The sequence below is a fragment of the Scomber japonicus genome, chromosome 1 (genome assembly GCF_027409825.1).
Source record: "Scomber japonicus isolate fScoJap1 chromosome 1, fScoJap1.pri, whole genome shotgun sequence".
NCBI lineage: Eukaryota > Metazoa > Chordata > Actinopteri > Scombriformes > Scombridae > Scomber > Scomber japonicus.
This window is the reverse complement of record NC_070578.1, coordinates 8,515,657-8,541,551: the sequence shown is the minus strand read 5'-3', so window position 1 is coordinate 8,541,551 and position 25,895 is coordinate 8,515,657. Positions and strand designations below refer to the sequence as shown.

General features: G+C 40.9%; 1 protein-coding gene across 4 annotated transcripts in view; it reads right to left on the bottom strand.

Annotated features, from left to right (window-relative positions):
• Positions 1-1,083: 1,083 nt before the first annotated feature.
• Positions 1,084-25,895, bottom strand: part of cdh8 (cadherin 8) — a 95,318-nt gene continuing 70,506 nt past the window's right edge. Inside the window, exons 4-11 of one of the 4 annotated variants that reach the window (XM_053318994.1) lie at positions 25,140-25,307; positions 24,680-24,867; positions 18,152-18,399; positions 9,675-9,811; positions 6,930-7,063; positions 6,080-6,197; positions 1,771-2,022; positions 1,084-1,577 (exon numbers count right to left, since the gene is read on the bottom strand). In XM_053318994.1, coding sequence (XP_053174969.1) covers positions 1,084-1,577; positions 1,771-2,022; positions 6,080-6,197; positions 6,930-7,063; positions 9,675-9,811; positions 18,152-18,399; positions 24,680-24,867; positions 25,140-25,307 — 1,739 coding nt within the window. Of the gene's footprint in view, positions 1,578-1,770; positions 2,023-6,079; positions 6,198-6,929; positions 7,064-9,670; positions 9,812-18,151; positions 18,400-24,679; positions 24,868-25,139; positions 25,308-25,895 lie in introns of all 4 variants that reach the window. The other 3 variants (XM_053319754.1, XM_053320341.1, XM_053321122.1) reach the window with 3 other exon arrangements.

Sequence of the window (25,895 nt, the reverse complement as noted above, 5' to 3'; positions counted from 1 at the left end):
TGTATTGTTACAGTAACTTAGAGCTCTAGTTTGCTTGCCTGCTTATATCTAATCTATATTGTCAATTGCAATAAATTCATGTTATGGTTTGGCTGCTATGAAATAGTGTTCAAGTGGTTGAATAAAACAGCTGAATGTGAAATAATCTAAACACACTCACTTCAAATTGTCAGCACAGAAGAAAAAAAAAAGATTTAAGAGCAGATAAAAACTCATAGAACAATAATGAATCAACACATCTCTTGTCAAAAAACATTAGATTACAATTGTATTTAATGTTGCTTCTGTAAAAAGAAGGCCTCAGAGTTTCTACATTTCTCTTTTTTGTCTTCACTTCAGTCTTTTATAGGCTAGTAACACTTGCGACCCACACCTGTAGCGTGTAAATACAAAGAGTTGTATAAAGCAAGCCTTCTGGGCTTTAGATAGTTTATAAATGTGGCCACCAGAGAACATATCAAATGATAACAAATTCACCTTAAAGCCAATACTGGTTTGTCTTTTTGCTTTTTTTTTTCAAATCATACATACATTCATCATTGTAATGTAGACCATATATTGCTTTTTCATTGTCATTTTGTTTCAGATCACCGATCAGCGTGGTGGCTTAGGGAGATGTGAAACAAGACTCCCTCTGCAGCTTCTGTAGTCCAGCTTGCTGTCCATGGAGCATGGAGTATGATGTCCGCTTAGGCTTCAGAGCACCCAACAATATCCATATTTCCTCTCATTGGGCAACCAGCAACCTCAGGGTTTTTCTGCTACTGGCAGTCACAGCAAATGACTAACACCCAAAATACTGCTAGACACTCCACAACGGAATCTAAGTTACACTCCACAAGAATCATAGATCTCCTAATAAAGACATGGTTTGGCTCAACAATTACAACGCGCTTGACGTAGTGGATGACGACTGCTATACCTCACTCTAAGAAGAATACAAAAAGGTGGCCTCCCTTAACTTTTTTTCTTTTTAAACACCTGTTTCTAAAAGCCAGCAAACCCCCTAGCATTTAATACACAAGTATGTGGACAGAAAAAGAAAAAAAAATTGGAAAGGTCTTTTTTCTAACAAACCAAAGGTCAGGTCTCGCGGTCGCTCTCACCCACAGAGTAGAGCTCCCCAAGTCTTCTGAAGCGTGGGCCCCACTCTCTGAGATAGTCATAGTTCTGGTCCGAGTCTGATGACGCCGTCTCCAGTGAGCTGAGAGAGCCGGCAATGGATCCCCGGCCTTCGTATCCATAGATCTGGATGGAGTCGTAAGGCGGTGCTGTGGGATCATTGTCTGCCTCGTGGAGCCGCACGTTGATGAACTCATCTACGTCCACACCATTGGGGCCCGAGTGCTGGCCCGCTCTGGGCATAAACTGCAGGTCGGGCTTGATGTCCTTGCGCGGCAGATAGCCGTTGATGCCATCTGGGTTCTGCAGCGTAGCTATGTCGAAAGCTTCCGTGTCCTCCTCGCCGCCTCCTTCGTCATCATACCGGATAATATTCTCCCTCACATCTTCGTCATCCTTGATAATCAGGGGCTCATTTTTGTGTCTCCTCAGGGTCACAAATAGTACTACTATTACTGTCAGAAAGAAAGACATACAGGAAGGATTGCACAAAGAAAGAGAGAAAGAAGAAGTCTAGGTCAAGCTTTGACAAGTGGATGTTTTTATCAGTGTAAGTAGATAAATCAACAAGGTCAGATCATGCAAGCTTTCATCTGTTAGACCACTTCATGTTAACAATGTCACAATACAAAAAAAGAAACACCTCACCTAACAGCAATATAATACAGGCCAGGATGGCGATGAGAGCCCCCATACTGAGGCCAATAGGTAGGACGTAGGCCTCCACGTTGCAGGACTGGACGATGCCGTCCTTGCTGCACCCACAGACTCGGATGGTCAGTGTGTTGGTGCTGCTCATCGGTGGATTGCCGTTGTCTGTCACGATGATTGGCAGGAAATACATCTCCTGTTTCTGTCGACGGAAGGTATCATGCTTGGCTAGAACGCTGATTGAATTGTCTGTCAGAGAGAGGTAAAGTCAGAGATGAATTTTTTTGCAAGGATGTGTGAAAAACCCATTATTATTCACGGTGGCGACAGACTGAAGTTCTATTATTAAATTGTGTGAAGATCAGTGCAGCATGAGGGTAAACTAATTTCATATCAATCGGCACTAGGCTTTTTAGCATTCTCACATTCCAGAACTGCGGATGGATTTCAGTCCCCTTGCCTTTTTTATATCTCGACAGTCCAATTTGGGAATTCTGAGGGAAGGCGAGCCCAAGTTTGCTGTCCCCCTTTGAAAACCGAGGAAATGAAGAGACCACGGCAGGCGATACTGACTTAGAGGATGGCACATGTCGACCCAGAAAGGTGCCAGCTGCTCTTTGATGACACTTCTGTGAAGATGTCTGCTCATTAGCTGGCTCTCCTTACCCTGCTCGCATTATCAAACACTTGCATTCCCATAAGAATCTACTCCTGCTGATCTTATGGAAAACGTACAAGATTTCTGATACTCTAACCTTTCCCTCTTTCCATAAGGGTGCATTGACGTGAGAAGGGAAATAGAACTGGTGATACACATTATAGAGAGGACGGGCCATGCTGAAACACCCTCATTGACAGAGCAAACTTAATCAAAAGACGGAATGCTTCATGATAGAATTATTTGCTTTGCACAATATGTAATTGATGTGAACATAAGCTCAGATCTATTTTCTTATGAGTGCTGCCACAAAGAAGCACGCTCTGCTTTGTGAGCACCAACATGTCCTATTTCATTTGGATCACTGAAGATGGCATAGTGAGAATGCAAATATCTACTATACTGTAATAAAGCGTCAGAGCTTGTCCTCGCACACAGGGCATTTTTATTTTCTTAGCAGCTACTGACGGTAAAAATAGAATTGAACATTTCATGCCCATCAGCCCGTCAACATAAGGAGGGTGCTACTCAAAGAGAGAGATAGCTGTGCAGATAACCTTCAAACAGAATGCACTCACAGCAGTTACAAGAACGCCTTTATTATTATCTTATTATATTAGGCCACATGAACAGTGACTCATCTAGCGACTGATGGATTGTGATAAAACAATGTGTACGTTGAAATATTAATTGTCACCATAACAAAAGCAACAACTCATTTGAATAAAAAAAATGTCACTATAAATAACTTAACATGTGGGAGGCTCCAAGTGACAGTGGTGGCAGCAGAAGTGACACTACTAGTCTGAAAACTTTCTGAACTTTTGAAGTCTACTAAGATGAGCACATGACACATTTATGAGTGCCAAGCCAGCAGGACTTAAATACATTGCTTTTAATACATTGACATAATATTAAAAGCAATAGAAGTAACAAAAAGATGTAAAGTTGGTGGGTCAGGTTTCATTTAGTTAGAACCACTCACTGTTATTTATACTTTATTGCATTATATTACTAAAGGGGAAGAAAGTCTTTGGAGATACATCAGAAATGCTTCATTAGCGCGCATGTCTTTGAGTGGGTGGGCCGGTGTACGTGTTTGATTGACAGCTGGGCAACAGGGGCTAAACACAATAAATACAAACATCTGCTGGTAAATGTGGCTTACAAGCTGAAAACCCTGTTATGTTAGCAGTGGTATTGAAGAACAGGGACTGTGCCAATTAACATCTAAACTGACCCACATTGACATTTACAGCTAAGTTTTTAAGCTGTTAAAAGTGCCACAGTTGACTGGCTAATTAGCCAACAAAATGACGTTAGCAAGCACTTTTCCCTTGGTGGATGTTTGCCTGCTAGATCTTTCAGCAAGCTAACGTGAAACACAAGATACGACTGCTTGCTTGTAGGATGAGCAGGTAAAGATATTGTAGATTGTTGTAGTTCAAAGACTGGGGATGCCATGATTTGCTATTTGCTATTTTAGCCAATTCACTGGTGGTGGTGGTGGTTCACTAGTAGTTTATAGGCAGGGGGTGCTATCATGAAACCCAGAAATACAAAGTACATTTCTCCCATTTGGTTGCTTATCAAATATAAAGCTATACAAGTTTTGCTAAACAGTGGACACAAGTGACAATTTTAGTAATTTTAAATGTTAAAATATTAGTAGCACACAAATTACATAGTTTTTAAGTTAAAAAAAGTGTTACTTGACACTTTTCTGTCACGTCATGCACCTGGAGAATTTTGTCATGTTGCTGACACTAATATTTTGTCACACAATGTGGTTGGGTAGTGATAATAACATTGCCATGGAGAATATCGTTTTCACTGACCTTCTTATTTATATTTTGTTATGTTATATTATTTGTTTGGTCTGATAACTTGTAACACTCTTTTTAAAATTTGTCTCGGTCAGGATGATATAATGTACTTTAACAAGCCAGCAGGAGGATGGTGTCAGGTTACCATGGAGATGACTGAAACCTTTCACCAAAGCATAAATTGGAAACGTTATGCAGCTCTTTAATTCCTGTTGAGCGACACTTATCAAAAGCGTCAAGAGACCAACCATGAATCAGCTTTAAGGCTATAGCCACAAAACAGAGTGTACTGAATTGAGCAAGGGTGCAATTTATTGCTTATAAATTCAACTTGACTTTTGAAGGAAGAAATAACACAGTCTTCCTCCTACAAATGTGAAATATGAATCTGAAAGTGCAGCAGGATTTCATTGTTGCCAGAATGGTGACTGTATGTTGTCTCAATTACTGATGATGGGATGCTCTGCTTTGTTGCATCTTCACCCCCCGAGTTGTCAGAGTTCTCGATATCTTGTATACAGCTGGTCAAAACCTTAGCCATTTTTCCCCAGTGTGGGCAACCCCTAACCTCTTCACTGTGCAATCCCTACAATTAGACTCATCATCACAAACAAAAGCAGCACACAGAGGCTCACAGGAGCCTGCCGCTCTTCACTGAAGTGTCTCCCACAGCTGCCGATTCAGATAGAAATATTCACTGAAGAGCTGGGGGATATGTTAAGTTGGACCTCTTTTCTCTGTTTAGAATTAGCAATACCATAGACGAGTGGTTGGTGTGGTATGTAATATATAGAGCTGAGCCACAACACATATTTACTATGGTTTCAGGCAAGGAACATTGTGTGTGCAGTGAGAAAAAAAATGCAGGCTCTTGACTAACAGAGAGCTGTGCTCACACTGGTGAAACATCTCTACTGAGGGTTTTTATCTGTTACATCATCATAAGAAACAAGTAAATCTCGTCTTAACAAAAAGGGCAGGGTTCAGGAACGTGCATGGCTTGACAGCAAGTCTACACCAAGTGAATAGATCTTAATTTTTCACTTTTTTTTGAACATAGGTGACAGGGGAAAATGTGTTTTTTGTTTTGTCTTTAGTTACTACTTAATATATCAGAAAATGAATTAATATGTGAATTGCTTGTGATTATTGCACTGGTGTCTTATATTCCTGCCTGCTAATGTACCTGTGTTTAAATGAAAAGGTTTTTCAATTTTTAAAGATGGCAAGTCCATTTGATGACCTGATTTTTATGGACTTTCCCCCGTCAGAGAGAGGCTACAGTACGTTAGCCTGCAGCCTCTGCGTAGAAACAGAAGGCTAGTACCATATGAAGATTTTTTGCCCCAAGCTGAAAACATTACACAACGTTATCATGAACACAGCCTGTTCAGAGCCGGCTATGAAGGGAGGCAAGAGAAGAAGAGTGAAATAAAGACAGACAGAGAGAGAGAATTAAAAAAAACAGCAAATAACCAATCAGAGTATTTAGCAAATAAATTTAGTACCATCTGCCACACTACAACAGCTCCTAGGAAGTCACCCTACATTGAGCTGCAAGACTACCAAGAAAAGCCATTTGGATCCCATTCATTTAGTTTCCCTCAAAACGCACTGGGGAGTAAAAAAGAAGCTGGTGTCCAGACAATTTCACATCTGCTAATTGTGAGCTACACTGATCCAGCAGATTTCATCTCCAGTACGGCTAACACGCCGCGGGTCAGAGATTAGACTGGAAAGCCATTGGAGAAATTTACAAAAACTTCAGTCATTCTGTCACAATTGAGTTACTTCTCTTTCTCTTTCTCTTTTCGTTTCTCACCTTGGTTGTTTTTGATGGTAAAATTGGGATTGTTGAGCATCTCTGGGACTAGTCGATAATCAAAATAGTGGCCCTGAATTGGGTCGTCTTTGTCCACCGCGCTGACAGTCTGGATCACCTGTGTTGAAAACAGATAGACAAGAAGATGTACAGAGGAGGGACTCAGAGCCATTAGAGAAGGCAGCCTATTCATTCCTCTTGTTTTTGCCACCGCAGATTGCCTCAGTGTAATACTGGCTGGATCACACCTGATGAAATATATGCCCTATTCATTCCTAGAGTTGGAGATTATTATCAATGAGGTCCTGTCTCGTCTGGCACACTTTCAGGCTCCTGGCTCTATCTGTTAATCTGTCATCACAGGTCTTATCGTGCTGTATGTCTTTATGATTGATTGGAAATTAGAATTCAGCCCCTGCAGGACAGTTTCCCCTTTTTTCAGTCCTCTTTTTTTCCACCCCTCTCCTTTCAATAAAGCTTCCTATTGTATGTACGTAGGTCCTCTGAATGAGGTCGATTGATGAGAAGGAGAATGCTAAGTACTTGTCCAGGATTTTTGGCTGGGGGAAGCATTGTGCCATCTGGAGGAGGACATGAAAGACAGTCTTGAATTATGATCCACTCTGATCAATCCTGACTGCTCTCATTTCCCCTTTGCTCCGTGCACACTGTGTCAAGGGAGGACTGTTGCAGGGAAAAAGGACCGTACTCCCACCTCTGTAGTTTCACAGTGAAATAAATAGGCTATAATTCACTGCGGCCAATCATTACAGGGGAGGAAAGAGAGACAGAGAAAGAAAAGGAGAAAGGGAGAGAAAGTGATAGATCACCAGTTTGATGAATGAGCCACTTCTTTTCTTACCTGTCCAGGTTTTCCATTTTCACACAGAAAGGCCTCGTATTCTGTGGCAAATTCAGGAGCATTGTCGTTGATGTCCATTACTCTGATGGCCACGATTGCCCTAGATATCTGACTGTGGTTTCCTAATACACAAAAGAGATAGATAGATAGATAAATAGACATATAGATAGGTAGATAGATAGAGCAAGGAGAGAAAAAAGGGGGGAGACAACGAACAAAAAAACAAGGTTACACATGAAATCCCAGGTAAATACAGTGACCTAGTTTTAATTTCCTTTATTTTCCATCTTTATTTCTCCCTTCATTTCCTGAGCTGATGGGAGGACAGACAATAAGCCACATCAATCTACATTTCAGCTGGTATCAATGATGCAAAACAGGATTCTAGGCAGCAGAGGAAAAGGAAAAAAATAAACCCCATTCAAAGTGCTTTTGAAAATCCCCTGTATACTGTCATGTTTAAAACATGAGGGTTAAAACATGCATATTAATGAGTCATTGGTAACTGAAGTCTAAAAAGACAATAAAAGGCAGTTTAATTAGATTAGATTTTGATTGGAATTATTCATCACTGGTAATTGACAGTCCCTTTCGAGAGTCCCTGTCCCTGTAACGGTTGTATTTATTAATCAGCGGTGCAAATGCCAACTTTTAAAGCAATTATCTATTAATGTGGCCCTAAGAGGGCTGTGTCACTCTGGCCAATGACACCCATGTTTTTTTAATTTCTTAACTTTCATTGTGTCATTTTGTTTATGTGGGGCAATGCTGCTTGTCATTACACTCATCATACAAACTGATGAGATTAACTATTATAATGAGAATAACCAGTGTAGTAGTGTCTTGATGTTTTTTGGACATTAACCTAAGATTTCTTGAGCAGTGAGCTTGTCTTGAATGTTAACAGTAGGCAGTAGATTAATTTTTTAATGTAAGAGGGTTTAAATAAATCTGGACAGTGTTAAATGTAATAAAAAAAGAAGAAAAACACAATTATAAAGCCTGTGAACATACTCGTTAATGTCAGTTATATAGCCAGTAGTCTAATATTTGCTTACAAAAGCTAAGATTAGCCACTATAAAGGTCATACCAGACTAAGAGAAACTGAGTGTAATAAAATAAGCAAGGATATGTTTTATTGCTAATGAATTCAATGTTTTATTTGAGGAAGCAGAATTTCATTTTTTATTTTCTATCAAATGTTAGTCATGATTTAACTGCTCTTATGACGTTTAATAATTTCCACAAAGGAGTAACTAAAAATATTTTTATTTCCATGGAAATGTCAGAAATTATTACTTTTACAGACAAATATTTCTTTCCTTTATTTAATTCTTTAAAAAAAAAACCTACAAATAGAGCAGTGGGCAGGATGTCCCAAGAGCAGAAGGTCCAGACGAGTTGAAAAAGAGGTAAGCGGGGAGGAGAGTGGAAATTGACAGTCTGATAGACAGTGATAGATGGATTAGGGCACAGGCAAAGAGACGGGAGAGCCCCCACCCTCTACAGAAGTGACTTTCCCCCGGCAGCAGACAGGGAATAGAATCTGATTAGTCAGATGTCAACTGGTGCGAGGCGGCAGAACGCGCCTCCGTTTGGGTGGCAAATGGCATCGGGATAGAACTGGGAACACATCTATTCCTCTTCACGCCAGAGAAGACACCGGCTTCCCCTCCCCATCCGTGAAGAATAGCAAAACTGCCATATTTATTTTGGCAAATTCCTATTAGGTGTTCTCAGAGATGCCACTATCTCGAGCCACAGTTACTTTGCCAAGAGGCATGAAAATGCGCTTTAAATGTATGGGTGCAAGACATGACAAGGAAACTGGCTTATCAAATGAGACACATTCAATTCCTCCATCGGGCTGCTACGATGGTGGGATTTGTCTGTACTGCACGGCCAAAACATTATGACAGTGTTTTGGGCTTTCATTTATTCTGACAATTAATGTGTGTTTCCTTTGATTAAGGAAAGAAAGAGACAGATAGAGAAGGAGACAGAGAGAGAGAGAGAGAAGGAGAGAGGGAGCAGAAGAGGAAAAGGGGAGAAAAAAAGTTACAAGCTGTGTAAATTTCTATTCCAATAGCTTTAAGGGGTACATTAAGCTTTATCACAACATACAGCCCCCCTGAAACAATCTGTATGCAAATAAAGCCTTACATATGGTTTGAGCTGTTTGTAGCTCTGCCGGCAAGATTTTCTACGTAGTCAGTGAGTTTTGCGGTTCGCAGATGTTCTTTAATCTGTAATGGATGCTGGCGTTGGAGCAATCCACTCTGGAGCATGTCTTTAAAACTGTTTATTTGATACGTCTTAATGTTCTTGCACTTCCACAAATTGACTACTGAGCTGTTCAATTCAATCAAAACTCAGCAAATTAACGTATTTAATGCCTCCGTGGACTCAAATGCTAATTGTTTGTGCCATACTCTCGGAGTGATTAAAAAACGCTGGTTTACAAAGAGCCACAGTGTCGAGCGGAGGATTGTGTGGAGCAGGTCAGTGATTCCTTTGAATGAGACGACTCATGACGTCGCTCAGAGGGAAGGAGGTGTTGAAAGTGTCCTCCTGCGCTTCCCCATTCTTTTTAAAAGCTTGCGTGGCAATGAATGTCTAAGAGTATGTTGATTTTTTGAAAATGAGGCATTACAATTCATGAGGAACAATATGCACAGCAGGGTGAGTAAGGGCTGGAGAGGAGGACAGAAGTCAAGGGGGACGGTACTTACTGACTTCTGTGGCAGTTACTGTGATGTTGTGCCACATGTCCGTCTCACGGTCCAGCGTTTTGGCAAGTGTGATCTTCCCATCGTCCACGTTGATGTTGAACTGTCTCTCCAGGTCTGTGTGCCTATCGATGAAGTACCTGCAAAAAGAATCACTGGTCAGAAATTTGTGTTAAAACTCAAAAAGCGGAAAGACTGCACCAGCGAAGCATGTTTGGCAGTCCTTTGGGCGCTCTGGCTAACGGGACTTTATCCATCAAGAGAAACCTGTAGATTAATTCGTATTAAAAACAGCAGGAAATCAATAATTATCATCTGTGGAATAATTGCAGCCTTCACATGAGCAGCAGGGGGCATTAAAGCCTAATAAGGTCAGAAAAGCCCCCCCTGTCCCCGAACACTGAGACGCCTCCTTCCTGCAAAAAAAAAGACCATTAGTCCATGTTGTGTCAGGGTAAGAGATGGGGTGTTGTTAACCCTGTTTGGGATGTGTCAACACTCAATGACTCCCAAAGGCTTTGCATTAATGAGTTTGGACAGCATTGTGTCACACACAAGCTCTAACAACAGAAAGGGGGGGGGGGGGGGGGGGGGTGAGAAGCGATATAATGGATGTAATGGAGATGAACCAATGACCGGCCTGTTATGTATGACCTTGTCTAATCTCCTGCAAAATGAATATGTTTCCTGCAGAGCCAGTTTCATGTCTTTCTCAAGCAGCACACCTTTAACATTCTTCAGTTTCATTTACAAAACTTTTCCTTTTCCCTGATTCTGTTTCTCTGTGACCCGCCACTGTGACACACTGAATCTTTTGGGGACTTGTGCTGTCTTAAAAATACAGCGGCAAGACGTAGAAGTCTCCAGAAAAACTCCAGCAGCGGGTATGAAATTGGAATGCACATAAAAGAGAATTTTCGGATGCCACTTGAAGCTGTGAAATCGCTCTTTCATGTTGCAACGCGCGCAGCGCCAATTCTTGGGACAAGCCCACACAAAACAGACTAAAAAAGAATCTGTCATTATGGGTCATCTTTGGTTTCACACTTTTCATTTGCCATTATGCATGACTGTCATAAACATCCTACTCACCCAAAACACAAGGCCGCAGTGATTCACGTGAGCTAATTACACCGTGTACCGTGCTAGTGTTTCCATACCTCCAGGACAAACTGTCCCTGTTTCTCTCTCTCTCTCTCTCTCTGTCTCACACTCACATCCTCCCTCACAATCTCCCCCCTCTTACTCACTACAAAAAAAACTTTTTTTTCTCCCTCTTTTCCATCCAGCCGGGTCTCAAACTATTCCTAATCCAATCCCCCTTTTCAAATCTTTGCAGCCCCCCTTCCCCACACAGACATCCCTCAGCCACCAGGCGCCCTGCTCACCCTGTCTCCCTTCCCTCCTAACCCTGGGTGTCGCACCATCCTGCAGTGGAACCGCTCATCCCTATCAGCGCGGACCTGTTGGCAGGAACCCTGCAGTATTTATATGAGAGAGAGAGGAGAGTGTGAGGAAATAAAAAAATAAAAAAGGGGGATATACAGAGATAGAAATGGAGGAATAGAGAAAGAGCACCAGAAAAAAACCAAAGACAAAGTCACAATAACAACAATTTATATGAAGGAGGGTGCCGCTTATACAAGAATGGTGAGAAAATTAAATAAATAAACCACTGGCCCAGATTCCAATTGTTGGGGAGATGTACCGAGCCGTGACATTTCCATTTTTGAGATGAAATGGTGTAAAATCCTCTAGACGCCGGGCTGGGAGAGGTCCACGAGGACTCCCCCACCCCCCACCCCCCTTCCTCCTCTCTTTCTCTCTTACCCCGCAGACGCAGAGCACTTTCAAGACAGGCAGACAGCAGCAAACCACCTGGGAGCAGCCTCTCTCCTGCAGACTGAGTGGATCCCAGTCAAACTCTGACAGCCTCACGTGGAAGCGAGGAGACAGACCCTGAAATGTTCTGCCACCTGTCACTCAAACTGACAACGTGATGTGAAAAGAATTAAAAGCAAATAAAAAATGATATCCAGTGTTGTACGTGCGCCGTTTCTCTGAGTGTGATGTGAACATGCGTGCAAATGCATACGCGTGTCTTTGTGTGTGTGGTTGGTTGGTGTGTGTGTGTGTGTATCATTTCAGTTTTGCTTCACTTTTCACGAGCCCTTAAACAGCATTAGGCTCAGTTTAACAGTTACACATCATGTTAGATGCTGTTTATGCCACATATTTAACAGCAGTGACACACTCGACGTCTACATATACTCAGCCTTAATATAAAACAATCATTTGATAATCAGAATGCATCAGTGTGATAGTAGCTGTGCATAAAATAGGTAAGTGTAAGCGTTCATCAGTGAGATGGTTCCTGTCTTTCTTCATTTACTGTGCTTTGGTGCAGCACATCTCTTCAATCAATCAATCAATCTTTATTTATATAGCACCTTTCAAACAAATCAAATGTAATTCAAAGTGCTTTACAAGCCACTGACAAAATGTAGGATGTTAAAAATGGATTTAGAGACTAAAACAACTAAAAAAAAACCCCCCAAAAGCTGATTGAATAAGACAATAAAAGATGCAATGAATAATAAAAGATAAAGCATGCAATAAAAATAACAATAAAAAACAGTTAAATGTTAACAAAATGAGAACTAAATAAATAATAATGATAATATATAATATGAATAATTAAAGCATAAAATTAGCTAGATTAAAAAGATGGGATTTTAGTTAACGGTTAAAAATATCTGTGTTTTCAGCTCCTCTCAGATCCTCTGTTCCAGTGGCTCGGAGCATAACAGCTGAAAGCAGCATCACCAAATGTTTTTGTTCTGCTTTGTGGAACAGCTAAAAGAGAAGAACCGCAGGATCTGAGGAACCTTCCTGGTTCATACACCACAAGCATTTCTGAGAGGTAGTCTGGTATACAAGACCATGTAATGCCTTATGAACTAATAAAAGATTTCTGAAAATCAGCAAAGACAATGTTACAATAGTGTATCCTGCTTTGTGTTGCTCAGAGATAGAAATAGCCTCACTTTGGAGACGTTCTTAAAATGATAAAATGCTGACAGTGAGCCTTCATATTAATAATCTGAATCAAAAATCACTCCTAGATGTCTTGCCCTCCGGCTTGGGTTGAGTCCTAGTGTGTTTAGTTTGTAAGCTAGTTTTTGTCTTTTTTAACCAATGATCTGTAGATCTATTTTATCTTGATTGAGCTGTAAAAAATCTGTGACATCTGGGACTTTATATCTAACAAACAGTTTAAAAGTAAGTCAATCGGCCCCGTGTCCTCAGGAGACACAGCCACATAAAGCCAAGTGTCATCAGCATAGAGATGCCATGCCTCCTGATGCCACTGCCCAGGGTTGGCATGAACAAATGAAGAAGCAGGGGTTCTAACAGTCCTGTTCACTACACTTCTCTGAAATCAACTGTCAATCAAACCGTGTGGCCAAGGCGTCTTCTCTGTTTGAGCTTCTGTGGGTGGTAATCTTTTTTCTCTTTAGTCATGGTGGCTATCGCTACCCAGTGATTTTTCTTTTTCATCACACAATGTGTCAGGCTATACTCTCCAGAAAATATGGTGTAGGAGACACCGAGCATCAAGTGTAAACACTAGTTTAACTGCTATAGAGCTGCCTCACTTTTATTTTTATGAAATTGCCTTTAATCTTAACTTTGATATTGAAATGAAGACATGAAATCATGTGAAATGAAACTTGCTGTCGAGTGATGTTGAAAGTCACCAACTAACCTTGAGCACCAGGCATGTGGCTGTATGAGGTCTGTATTACAATGAGGTGATGAAAACTCTCTGTCAATGAGTCAATCCAATAGCAAAGCACTGAATTGACCTCGGACTAAATATGGTATTTGATCTCTGAATACATGTATGAATGGCAGTTTAAGAGACTGATATGGATACCTTATGTTTGGTTATCAAATAACTGTTTTATTCTAAATTTGAACTACAATTCAAATGTGAGAAAAAAACTATTTTTGATTTGTGATCATCAAAAACAAAGTGCCTGTTCTTTTGTCCTATTGGTAATCAAGGCTATTGTTTATCTTATAGTAATGCAAAATGCTGAAAACATACATTGGCATACATATATTTTAATACCTTTTTCATACTGTATACAGTGTGAACCATGTATCAGTCAGGCTCTATAGCTCTACTGCAAGCTATGTGTCGACACAAAGTAAGAGTCATAAAAGGTCAGGAGCCGTGGAAAGGTTTCAAGTATGCACGTGTCTGTGCTTTTTCACACCTGCGTGTGCTGAATTTTTTCTCCACGAGAGTGTGAATGTGTATGAATGTGTGCATCTGAGTAACTGAGTGCCTGTACAAGTTAGAGGGAGGAGAGGTGAAAAGATCGAGAACAAATGCTGTTTTTTGTTTTTTTTTGCTGCAGAGAACAAAATGCATCCGTGACATTCCTGCTTGTTATTAGGTCAGTAATTCCACTGGGAGGATCTCAGATATAGAAGTAATTTTGCCATCCCCTGAATGCTGACCAGTTGTGTTTTAAGACTACTGTTTTATTCAGGTAGGACTCCAGGTCCTTTTATATGGAAGGTGATTTTCCTTACAGTTCCAACTAATATATAAATAAGAAAATATCAAAAAGAAAAAAACCTCCTGCAGAAATAAAGGTCTAGGCCTTCTTGACGTTAAATTTCCATTAATTTCATAACTGTCTCGTTTGCATGACTGCTTGTATTACCATACGAAGCATGTCAGCTGTCAGCTGTGTTAAAACAACATAGCAAAGCCTGGAGAAAGAAACAAGCTTTACAGAATTCAATTATGTTTCTACAATTCCCCACAAAAAAAAAAGAAAAGAAATGCATCATGAAAGACTAAAGAAAAAAGATGTAAACCAAATATGTTTAAAATCCACAGAGGATTCTTTTTGGTTTCCATATTTTTTAGGGGGAAGGAAAAAAAATCACAGCTATTGTATGAAATCCAGCAGTTCATGTCAGGCAGCCTCAGTGACTGCCAGATGTCACATTGCTTTTTATTTGTGATCAGTCAGGTAGAAAACAATAGAGCACACGCTCCAGAGAGAAGCAATACTGAGGGAGTATTTCATGGAGTGCACCTGAAATGCTGTTGGTTGGATGCGTTAAGTACAGCTAAGGGGTTGTTTGTCTCCTGAGTGTGGAGGACATGGCAGCCCACCAGAGCACTCGCCCCGAGTGGTTTACACTCAGACTGGTTTGGTCTGGTCCAGCCAGGGTGGAGGGGGATTGAGACGGAGAGCGATTTTTATCAGAGGGGTCGACTCAAGAGCTCTTTCAGATGGTGGTCAGGAGAACGTCTACACTAATACTGCCATTATTGCTGTTCTCCTTCACTATTCCACCTTCACTAGCTGCAGCTTTCTGTCTGAGCTCTTTCTCTTACCAAAGACAGAAAAGAGAAAGTTGGAGGAAAATAGGGAGAGACGAAGAGACAGAAGGGAGAGAGGAGGAAAGCTGTAGGCTGGTCAACCAGTAAGTGTTATTTACAAGTAATTCAAGTGTAAAGACTAACGCTGGATGTGTTACAACTCATAAATTCACTATTGTTTTCACAAGAACACTTAGTTTCTCAGCTTGTTGCAGTTATCTGGATACATCTTGAAACATATATAAAGGGTTATGGTTAAAGCAAAAATTTAATTATATATGTATATTAAAGTTTAGTGGAAAATATAGTTTTTGGACAATAAAACCCAGGTTTCAACCTGCGCTGAATGTTTTGTTTGTGACAGTTTTTTTCTACTTTGCTGACAAGCTGATGTCATCTCGCATGCTCATAAATGGTCGTCCATCCCATAGGTTCTTCCTTGTGTTGTTTGCATTGTCCACTCTCATATTTTGGTTCAGATTTTGACTTGAACATGTACTAATGTGTTTGAGAAGCTGATATTTTGAATAAAGAACAAGAAAAACTAGTGAATCCTACTACTATAGTCTATTAACAGAGACTCCAGAGTTGCCAAAAGTCTCCTATGATGCAGCTTCCAAGAGCTGGCCTATCAGAACACAGTGGGCCCATGGAGAGCGGGGCCTTAATGAGACAAGAACTAAAACAGCCTGTTTCAGACAGAAGCTGAACTGAAGGGCTGCTAAAAGGGTTAGTATGACATACATTTGGAGATTTTCAAAATAAATCAGTATAGCCCCAGATTAATAAATAGACGTGTAAATGTACATATTATATATTTTTTAAGTCATTTTCATTTTCTTAGGTTGCAGCTTTTCCAATGAGAGGATTTGCTGTTTTTTTAACTCAGCATCTAGGGAGGTTTAGACTTTTGAGTAGACTAAAAAAAGACATTTGAAGATGCCATCATGCATTCAGACACATATTACACCATAATGAAAAGCACTGCTGTATACACTACAAAAGGTGTAAATATTTGGCTTATTGTCTCTGAGGCTTTTGTTCGTTCAGATTTTCCATTATTTACAACATACTTCTGATCTTGTACGAGTCATTACTGAGGCTACAGCCTTCTGTCAGCTAGTATATCTGGAAGGATTAAAATCTTCCAAACTGTAATCATTTTATCAGCCCAAAGGCTCAGAGTTACAGACTAATACAAACCCTGGCTGGAAGTAAAATCAAATGGTCTTTGGTGAGGGTAATACATCATATTAAGCTCTCCATGACAATAGTTTGTTTCATCTCATCCCCACCCCTCCAACAAAGAAATCACTCAACATCTGTGATAGATCTCACTCATCTTGCAAGATTTGTAGGGGAGGGTTCAAATGTATGTATGGACTTGAAAAAAAAAAATCTTGAGGTAAATCAATTTAGTCGTGACAAAATGCAAACTGGCAAGAAAGTGTTTGTCTGTGTGTGTGATCTGCGAGCGGGTATTTTACCAGATGATCAGTGGCTTTACAGTTGAGAGTTGATTAATGCAGGAGATGATTAATGCAGCATTCCATTAGTCACTTGCAACTTCTGCTTCTTCTTCTTTCTCTCGCTGTATAAAACTGAAAGGTTGAGAGTGAGCTTTATCAGAAAAAAAGGTCTAACAGCTCTCGAGAACATGTACAAAGGCTGTATTCTGTGGTGGATTTTTTTTGGCCCCGACAGTCACCCAGAGCCCTTGAGTAGCAATCCATTCTGAAAATAACAACCTCTTCAAAAAAAACTTCAAAAAAAAAAGGTGATTAAAAGCATAATGAACACTATGAGTGTGAGTGAATGACCTCAGGACAAAGAAAGAGAAAAATGAACTGCATGACGGAAAATGACCTGGTGTGTAAAAATGGCAGAATGTGATTCAGCTCGCATCGCACTGCATCATGCTCTGAACATTTAACAAGTGCCAGGACGAGATGTCGATCTCTGGACAGTTTATAGCAGCGAATGTGTGAAAGGATCATATCAGCGGGGTGCTGCCATCTCCATGCACACTCATTCATTATTTAGCCACTTTTTCTTTCAATAATGATGCACTGAAGGAGGCGCATAACAAGAAACTAGGCAAACATAACAAGCTATTAATACTTCACATAATTCTGAAGAAAATATTTTTTGGAGCAACTGACTATGTTAAATTTAATGATACACTGTTTTTTTTATACACTTAGGGTGTTAAAAAAGAAAGAAAGCTAATTTACTAAATTGGTCTAACTTTTCCCTTTAACAGAACAAGCCAGCATGGACGAAATAAGGACAGAGAGAAGCAAAAGGATGCCACTAACACATGAAATATACTTCTCTTTTTACCAGCGGAGGGACATTGTGCAACCTCAGGGCTCCATTCCTCCTGGCAATCTCATCACTAAACATGAGGATGCCACCAGAAAAGAAGAAAAAAAAAAGCAGAAGAAAAAAGGTAGAATGAACCAGCCCTGCTCTATAGCCTCAGCCAATCTATGAAACCCAGACTGCTCTCTGCTCGCCATGCAATTACACGCAACCTGTTGAGTGTTGTCCCGGGAATGCGGTCAGCAAGTCGCTGGAGAATTAATGAAATGCCAAGATGGAGGGAGAGAAATTGCCTGTATAACCTATCCTCAAGGTGCCCTTGTGGTATTTCCGAGAATAAGTCACACAAGAGGAGAATACAGCAAGGCTGGTCAGACATTGAAGAGAAGAGAAAGTTGTGCTGCCTTCAACTTTTTTTTTTTTTTTTTTTTACATTTGTGGAAATGAGAGCAATCATTGAGTCGCTTCCTCACAGCCAAAGACAGTAACACAGTCTCAAAAGGTCACAGGCGAGACTTAATTGCATGCCTCAATGTCAACCCTTTTATTAAAACAACTCATTATAGCTTGAAAAGACTCATTTGTTAACCTATTCTCTCATCATTTCGTACACTGAAGAGATTTTTTTTTACGCCACAGCCTCCAGAGACACTTTTGTATTGCTTTGGTCAGTCGGCGGCAAAGTCAGGGGAACAGTTTGAGGTATTCAGCAAGTGACTGTTAACTGCATCCACTGTCTCACCTGACAACACTCCCGCTAGAGTCCGGATCTCTGGCGGTGACCGTTCCTATGACCGTGTTGATGGGGGCGTTCTCGTTCACTTCCAGTGAGTACATGGGTTTGGAGAAGACCGGAGGTTCGTCTGAGTCTTCCACCACAACCTTCACCGTGGCTGTGTCTTTGTAGGGAAGGCCGCCGCTGGGCTCAGAGCGGATGTTGGTGGCTTCCACTTTAAGCGTGTAGGCTCTCTTGGTCTCAAAGTCCAAAGGCTGTAGAGGGACAAAGTGGATATGTGGTCAGAAGCATTGTCTTCATTGTCAAGTAGAGGTGTTAATCCTGCTTCTTTACCTGTCCAAATCAAATATGTGCAATACATTGTTGTTGAGAAGGAACTAATTAGATTTACTTAAGTACTGCTTATGTAAAATACTGAGGTAGCATACTTTAAATGATTATTGGGGACTATCAATTTTTAACAAGCCCATGTTATAATCTGGGGCTTATAGTTTACAAGGTGTGGTCATTTACCAGGTTTTAATGGGGCGAGGTACTAAATGTCTGGATATTTAAGCCCTTGTTGCTTCCATTTTGACCAAAAAAACAATAATCATACTGTGTCAATCAGCTCAATGGTAGGAGTGCCCCTTCAACCAACTATTAAAATGCTGCTTATATTAATGCATCAGTAAACTAGTGGCATCTACATTTTCACAACACCCCTTGTTTGAATCCAACAGAGACCCTTATTGCATGTCATCCCTCATGTCCATTGTACTGCTCCATTCTCTAATCTAACTAAACCAAAAACAGAAATAATATGGAAAATGGACTGCACTTATATAGCACTTTTCTAGTCTCATCGAAGACTCAAAGCGCTTTGCAATACATGCCAACATTCATCCATTCACACACACATTCATACACTGATGGCAAACGGCTCCATGCAAGGTGCCAACCTGCTCATCAGGAGCTATACGCTGCTTCCTTCCTGTCCAAAGCGCCCCACAATGTTTCTATGCTGACCCGTTCACACACACACACACCCACACACACACACACATAACCACACACTCACATACCAAGGGCGCGGCCATCAGGACCATGTGGACTGGAGGAACTATGGTTCAAACCACTGACCTTCTGATTGGTGGATGACCCGCTCTACCTCCTGAGCCACAGACACATATGTGATAACTGAACCATTCTGTCGGGTACTTACTTATAATGTAGGTATATTTTGTTAATACTGCTGTTCTTCCATAAAGTAGAATGCTGACTGAATGAGAGTATTTTCATGTATGTGAGTTCTTTCACTTAAAATAAAAACTTCTCTTATAATCCATAAATCATATTGGGAACATGCATTTTACAATTGCTACATTGAGAAAATTAGCATTTTGAGCAATGTGAATTATGAGTATGGATGGATCCAACTTAAAGCCCCCATGTGTCATTTTTAAAATTTGCAACTTTGGCGGCCCCCAGTGGTGGTGTCGATTAAGACACTGAGGCAGACAGCAATGCAGGAGTTACCACTAACAACTACCAAGGAAATATACCACCAGAATCATTTAAAATTTGCCATAATCATAAAAAACAACCTCACTAGTGACTGTGATAAAATCTTAGGTGCCTATTGCAGCACACAGAATTTATTTGATCACTGTTAGCACATTTAATTTCAGTCGCAAAACCTGAAAATATTTCCAAACCTTTATTGGCATGAAGGAACACAAATCTCCCTGCTAATGCGCTCACTGACAGCAGATTATTACAGCTTTCATACTGCTATCATAACAGGCTCACGTGAAATACAGTAAATGAGAGCCGTTGCTTATTCAATTCAAATTACACTTCAAAAGGTGTAATTTTCCCAAAGAGAAACACAAACATTTTGTACAGGACATGACATGATGTGAGTGAAATCACTGTTTCCAATTGCTTTACAGTGTTTCCTTTACAGATGGCTCATCATTAATATTTAAAAGAAAGAGGAGAGTCACAATTTTTACTCTCTCTGCATCTCTGAGGACATCCCGGGCTGTCACAATTTCATTTTGAATCACCTCTGGACGCTCTCATACTACTAGAATAATGGGATCAAGTCACTTCCACGCTCCATAACCAGGATTTATAGGGAAATCAAAAACTGGGCCTTGCTGCTTGGGGGGATAGGAGCTGGCTTGGGGAGAGAGAGAAGGGCTAAGAGGAAGGTGATGAACAAAACGAGAAATGTATTCAGTCCGAGGATGGAGGAAGAGAGTGAGAGGATTTGTCCCTCAGGGTCGGACAGGGCCAGCGCTGAGAGCTCCAGGGGCAGGTGGGTGGAGGGGTGTCTAGGGGAGAGAGGGGGGGTGGGTTCAGCTGTGAGACAGTAGGAGCAGCCGGAGAGACTTGGGAGGCGACCCTGGGCTTTGACTTCCGCACTCCTCCACTCCTGGCATCAGGGCACTGGTAGACAGACCGAAGCCCCTGAAGCCCCACTCCTCCACGGTCGCTGAAGCTATTTGGAACACTTTCATTATTAACCTCCTCTACTCCCCCCCCACCCCACCCCACTCATCTTCTATCCTCACTCCTGACACCCACCCACCCCCTCTCAATCCGTTCCTTCCCTTTCTTTCTCTCTCTCTCTCTCTCTCTCTCTCTCTGATCCTGCTGTCTGTGCTGAGAAAGTACAGAGTGTGGCTGGACCTCGAGCCAACGGATTGCACTTTAATTCGGAGGGTAGTGGAGAGTAAGAGCCTGTATGAGGCTGTGTGGCTGGATAGTCAGAATGATTATATGGAAATGGAGAGAAGAGCACGAACTAAGTTTGAATATAAATTATGATTTGAAAGTCATTTACTGGTACAAACACTGGTTCAACTGGATGGCGCCTGGCAGAGCTCAGGGTAACTTTCAGAGTGACGTGATTTAAGCCACTTTTACTGACTCTAAGCTGTTTTTGTGAAATTATTAACTTTTATGAACAAAACAAAATATAATTATTTTTAAAAATAATAGCTTCAAACTAATCTCCACAGTTACATGTGAATATTGCAATTTTATCCCTTTCGTTTCCTTATTGATATGAACTAACAATGAGCCTGAGGTAGCGGATTATGTACAAAATTTTATAATAACTGAACTGCAAAGCCAAGTGATAATTCTTTATGGTGCTGTCTGTATGGGTGACCACTTTCATGTTCACACATAGTCATTTGATATCAAAATATTGACTTGTGCAGCTTTAATTGTACAAGAGCATATTTGTGTGTTTGAGTTCTTTTCAGCACTGCTGCAAACACTGCAAATGACTCCACAGTAAACCCAACCACCAAATTGCTTCACATATAGTAGTTCTGCCTCTCACTTATCAAAATATTTCAGTATTACTCCCACTTGAGAGCGTGCACAAACAACTCATTATATTTGTTTCCGGTGCCCTATCAGACAGGGGAGAAGGCAAGAGAGGGGGGGGGGGGGGTTCGGTGGGATGGGGGGTCCACTTTTGCTGGCATATTTAATTACACTAAATCCACTTGAATGGTTTAAGGAAAACATGGTGTAAACAGATTCTTTGATTAGCCTGGTTAAGTTTGATTACAATCGCATTCAGTATCAATTACAAAATCAAAAAAAATAAAAGCATCAGTGAAAGCTGCTCTTTTAAATACTGCATTTAATATCATAACCATGGAATCAGAATACAAGTCATATTTTGACCCTTTCAAATCATTAATTCAATAAAGGCACACAGTGCTTAGACTGAGTAATCCTGAGAGAAACACTTTGATTTTTATTAGTATGCATGGTGCTACTCCTGTGAAGCTACTGTTGATTATTAAGTATTTCATGAGTTCAAGGTATAAAAAAGAAAAAAAAAGGTAGAGCTGTGTCAAGGTTTTAAAGCTAGTTTACATTCTCATATATAATAATGCTGGTAAACAACATAAATGAGGCCAAATGTCTTCACATAGGGAAAGCAGACTATACGCTCAGTAACAAAGACATCGTCTCGTTTCTCTTATGTTAGCACCCTGACGCCGTCCTGTCCCGCCCTACAGCCCCACAGCCCCGCCGTTGTCATTCTCCGTTCTCTCTCAAGCGTTCGCGTCAAATCAGTATGTACACACGGGCCATTTAAAGACTTCAAAGTTCAGCGTTGGCTGCAGGGGTGAAAGCTCAGCATCCCACTAACATCCCTCGACAGGCCTGGGGGCTGGCAGATAAAAAGCTTAAAACCCAAACAGCAAAGAATCTCTCCCCTGGTTTGTGCCTCTCCAGCCTCAGTTAGATCAATATGTTTTAACCTTGCCGCAAAGGATCTTTCATAATTTGAATTCCGCGTTAGGTGGCAGTTTATAGACCCTGCGCAGCTGTTGATGGGGACAGGGTGTGTTGGGGTGGGAAGCAGGGAGGGGGGGTTGCACTGACTCCTTTTCTTCTGTCACCCTGGTTGGAGGATGGCACTGGTGAAGAGGCAGAACAAAAGAGCAAAAAGCATAACAAATGCTTCTTTTAACTCAGCTCAACATGAGACACTGGTGTCTAGAGGGATGCAAAAACAGTAAGTGTGGAAATGCCTTGCTACTTTCCCGACGCATTATCATCCGTCTTGCTTTAGTGATGTAGGCAACCAACTTAGGGCCACAGAGAGAAATCGGAGCAGACATGGGAAGTGTGAGGCTCTCTGCGGGATACGGAAGTGGAGGTTGCCTAAAAGACTAACACGTCTGACATTTGCTTTGTCAACAGTGAGAGATTTTATGACTTTGTGTTGAGTTTGCTCTCCTGCACTGATGTTTTCTTTAGTGACGGTGAATTGTGGTCCCTGCAGATTGCAATAGCGCTTATACATTCCACCTCCACGCAGTTCATTGTTCACAGTTTGACAAAGTCATAGCGCACGTCCTTGGGGTAATGTCATTTTACATCACGACACAATAGCATTCCACATTTTGAGTGATGTATAGCTTTTCTCTCCAGACACTGAACCGAGCATGACTCAAGACTTAAGAGCCCCCATCCATCAATCATGTGAATGATTCAATATATGCAAATATCTTCCCAAGCAGTACATGTATAAACTTTGGATATAGAATAAATACATATATGTAAATATTGTGTTCTTTGGTATCTTGGATGATGCCATGTGCTTAAATCTCAGTCTGATTTCCTACAGATGTCCTTGAGATACAGCTGTGTCTAAACTTGCTTGCAGGTCACAGCGTTATTAAAATGCATTGCGGTTTTCAAATTTAAATTTCACACACTTCTCTGCTGAGCAAAACAAGGGATTTGAAGAGAAGATTTCTACAGGCAAGCAACGATATCCAGGCCCAAACCTCTGCAGCTTTAATCCTGGAGGAAATATTCATACAGCATTGGTACTTCATATCTAGAAACTTACATTACTTTGTCTGAAATTGTATGAAAATCACAGAAATTCTGGGATACTATCAGCAGCAAAGAATGCATCTTATCCACTCCCATACGTTTGAAATCATCTAAAGAATACAATGCCATTGATTTGTACACTTGCCTCACTGACATCACATTGTACCCTGCTATTATGCACTAAGTGTTTGCCTCAAGGTTACAGATCCTGGTTTTGTGACAAGGTTGTCGCTAGCTTGTTTCCTAAGGACTGTACACCTGGGAACAAATTTAATGAGCATTTTCTTCTTGTTTCTGAGCGTCTACTGCCAATGTACCCCTGAGCAAGGCAATTAACCAGCAGCTGCGCCAGCGATGTAGCATCAGAGCCAGCGGTTACAATACTGCAACTTTCAGATGTGGATGTGTTAGCAGTGCAAAGAACAACAGGCAACTTCAGGCAAAGTCCATCTGCTTTTGTGGTGATGGTAATGTGGTTGTCAGCAAAACTGAATTTAACCAAAATTGTAATGAGAGCTGAGCCGCTTTGCCTGGAGCTAAGACAGCTCATGGTAATATGAAAACAAGATCGTGTTGTCAGAGTGCATTTCAGAGCAGGGTCGTGACACACACTCACAACTTAGATTTCTTGGATTCTACAGTTCTGCCAGATGTGCCTGAATGTCCACACTCAGAAAGCTAACATTATCTGTAAAAAACAAAATAGTGGTCATAGTGGTATTTGACTGTATTGATAATATTTTTTTCATAGCTTCTTGAAAGGCTGAAAAACTGGTTTTAGTGATATATATACAGAAAAAGGGAAGGTAAAAGCTCCTTTATGCTACTCGGAGGAAGGATTCAGTTTGTTTGTTTTATTTTTTAATATTTAATGTTCTACTTTTGAGTGAAACCCTCACTGCAAAGGAAAGACTTTCATGAGAAATGGTACTGAAGAGGCCAAGTATTCTGGAAGTATTTTAGTACATCATTCAAAACTAAAAACACGTAGGTTAATGTAGCTGTTGCAGCTAACTAGATAGCTTACTAGCCGGCATTAGCGAGCTAACGTTGTAGCTCCTGGCAGGGGACATTACAGTAACCATGGCGCTGTTGTGTTTGCTTGTCAGTTAATGAATACTGAGACAGAGAGAGTACGAACAGGTGACTTCCATTTTCAGGTCTTACCTTTTTAAGTCGGAGAATGCCTTCTTGAGTTTGCGTGTCCGTAACAATCTCAAACACGCCTTGTTCATCTCCCTCAATGACGCTGTATGTCGACTTGGCATTCTCGCCGATGTCTCTATCATTTGCCTTCACTTTGCCGCCCATTTTTCCTATTGGTAGATCTTCGGGGATTATAAAGTCATACAAACCTGAGGGAGAAACAAACATACCCCTTTGGTGCTTAGAAATGTTCATCAAGTTAAACAAAATTATAGCAGCATATTACAGTGCTGCATCATCATTAGATATTACAGCACTTAGAGGAATTAGTTTCTGAGGAGCTTGTTTGATGACATTTGCTACAGAACATTTATTTTTCCCAATTACAACCAATCAGAGAAGTACTTATTTAGAGAGGCAGTAATTTGTTTCTCATCTTAATTCAATTTGGGTTTTGGAAGATTATGAAGTACTGGCTTACTTTTAGAGAACTTTGGTGGATTGTCATTGATGTCCGTTAGCGTGACGGTGACAGTCGTAGTTCCAGACAAGCCACCCATGTGACCTCCCATGTCTTTGGCCTGAATGACCACCAGGTACTCCTCTCTCATCTCACGATCCATCCCATGGAGAGCAATTTTTATGGTCGCTGGAGTTGGAAACAGTTCATAAGGCATTAATGCAATTATAAACATGACTGATATACTCTGCACATTGTTTTAATGATGTACATGTGAGTATGTACAAGCAAGCACAAGAAAAAGCAAGGCACACAGTAACCTTCACGCCCACCTTACTCTGGTTTATTACATGCATTATTTTAGACCATAACTTTACAGAACAAGGAGTCCATACCAAGCAGAGGTAAAGAATTCCCTGTAAGTGTATTTTCTGGGACAGTGGGGTCAGTGTGAGAGTGGCAAGGTGGTCATGACTGGGCCAGTCCCAGCAATGAAAATCAGCTGTGTTTGTTTTCAAATGTGTTGTTCTGCTGTCTGTAGTCATTTGTATTCTGATGGAGTGTGAATTATGCTGTCTGTCTTGTATAATCTTGAATATTGTATGCAGAATGGACCTTATTGACTCTGCCACAGTGCTGAATATAAAAAGGGTTCAGCACCGCCATATACGGATAATCCACTCAGGAAACAGAGGCCCGCAGGATCATCAAATGAATATAAAACCCCTCATAAAAGCTAGGCTTTGGCATGACACCCTGCCTTAGTCCTAAGCTGCC